The 1,807-nt window shown below is 40.8% G+C and overlaps 1 protein-coding gene across 1 annotated transcript in view; it reads left to right on the forward strand.

Annotated features, from left to right (window-relative positions):
- Positions 1 to 656: 656 nt before the first annotated feature.
- The window catches only part of LOC101850514 (DEP domain-containing mTOR-interacting protein), a gene marked incomplete in the record, with an annotated part of 34,467 nt that continues 33,316 nt past the window's right edge, over positions 657 to 1,807 (forward strand). The window contains 1 exon segment of the mRNA XM_013088546.2: positions 657 to 1,452. Within this exon segment, the coding sequence (XP_012944000.1) occupies positions 1,385 to 1,452 (68 nt within the window).

A 1,807-nucleotide genomic window follows, 5' to 3' on the forward strand; every position in this document is an offset into this window, starting at 1 on the left:
CCCCCCCTACCCAATCGCAATCGCACGCAGGATCGTGAGCGTTTCGGTCTTTCTTTGAGCGTTTCGGTCTTTCTGCTGAGATGTTTTATCCTTCTCAACCTGAGCCCGCTCTAATAGTCATTGTCGAAAACCCACTTCCTAAATTATCTAGACTCTAGATTTTCTCGATAGTGGCGTAAAACCACCTACCCCGAAAAAAAAACCCAGTGTGTTTCAGAACATTTCTTTTATTCATTGCGTCAAATATTCCAGCCCTAAACCCTTTGTTAAACAGATATAACAACACTTCCCAAATACCACCGCCCGTCACAGAAAAACGCCCTGTTTACCATAAGGCATTCTGCAAAGTTGTCAAGCTCGCCATGACAATTACACTGTCCCCGTGGTTTTAGGCTCCCCGCGTAATTTAGTAAATTTTGATTCTTTTTTTTCCATAGTTTCTGATTATTTTCCTTTATCATTCTTTGTTAAAATTAACAGAATCGCATAATTTCACATTTTTTGGCTCAGTTTGCATAATATCAGAATTTTTCTTGCATAAAACGACATGGACAGGTTACAAGAACCACAGCCCACTTGTGGTCCCATACCTCGCTGTTATCACACGGAGAGAGAAGACAGATAACACAGGGGAGGTGTGACCGCGCACAATATCGGCCCACGCCAACCATTGTATGTATATTCTCATAATCTACTCCATAAGAGCCTGTAATTATTCAAACAATAGTCAGTCGAAGCCTAAGAAATTTTGTAGGCGTATGTGTGTGTTTGTGTGTATGTTCACTAAAAGACGGAGGGAGACTGTAAGGTGACCACCCACGAACACATAAGTGTGTACGACTGACATACCACCACATCGCATTGCAAACATTATCCACCTTGTCGGTACGGTACACTTTGTCTGATCTTTATCCATTAATACGCCCGGCTTCGTGGTTGTGTTTTCAGCTTTGGGAGTATTGATAAACTTGAGAGCTCCGTCGATTTTTTCCAACCCGCTGTCAACATCATAAACGTTGTGGGCGAAGGAGTCCGGTGGAGGTGAAAGGGATTTCTTTACAACACACGTGTAGGAGTAGGTATAAGGACTTGATGTCTTTGTGGTAGTTTTGAACTTGAAGCCTTCAGACCGAGCTGTGAGCGGAGTGTTCGACAAACATAATATAAAAAGACCACTTAAGTCAGAGAGGAATAATCTACGTTTCTCCAGTAAGAGACATAATTTGAGTTATCGGTGTGGTGTGATTTCTCAATCTTTTTGGAGTCTGGTTGTGACTGTGAATAGTGTCTGTGACTGAGTGCGCTCGCACTTGTTTCCTTTCTTTCTTTCTTTCTTTTTTTAAATGGACTCGTGACTGCTTTAATTTTTGTTAAAAACTCGGCCATGAGTCGGCGAAAACAGGGATGGTATGAAAAGACTTACGAGATCTTCATCATAGGAGAGCAGCTGAGGTGAGTACTGCTTTGTGTGTCCTTTCTTCGAATTGACATTCTGAGAATGCATCTTGTTGTTGGTTTGTTTCTGTTTGTTATTTGTGAGGCAGCGTGGTGGAATCAGGCTCTCGTCAAAATAATCAAAGTGAAGAAACTTGCATTTTTCTGCAGGTTTGTGAATTTTTTCAATACAATTTTTTTTTGGCTCAACACCTTTCATGCCCATTAAAGAACTCATTTCTGTATGGATTTTTCTGAAAAACGTTGATTAAAGGCACAAAAAATGTAAATATTCAGTTACCATGGACTCTTAAGCTAAGGAAATAATTCATCTTTGGCGGCCCTTTTCTCACTAATCTTACCTCTGAAAACA

This window comes from Aplysia californica, unplaced genomic scaffold (assembly GCF_000002075.1).
Source record: "Aplysia californica isolate F4 #8 unplaced genomic scaffold, AplCal3.0 scaffold00759, whole genome shotgun sequence".
Lineage (NCBI taxonomy): Eukaryota > Metazoa > Mollusca > Gastropoda > Aplysiida > Aplysiidae > Aplysia > Aplysia californica.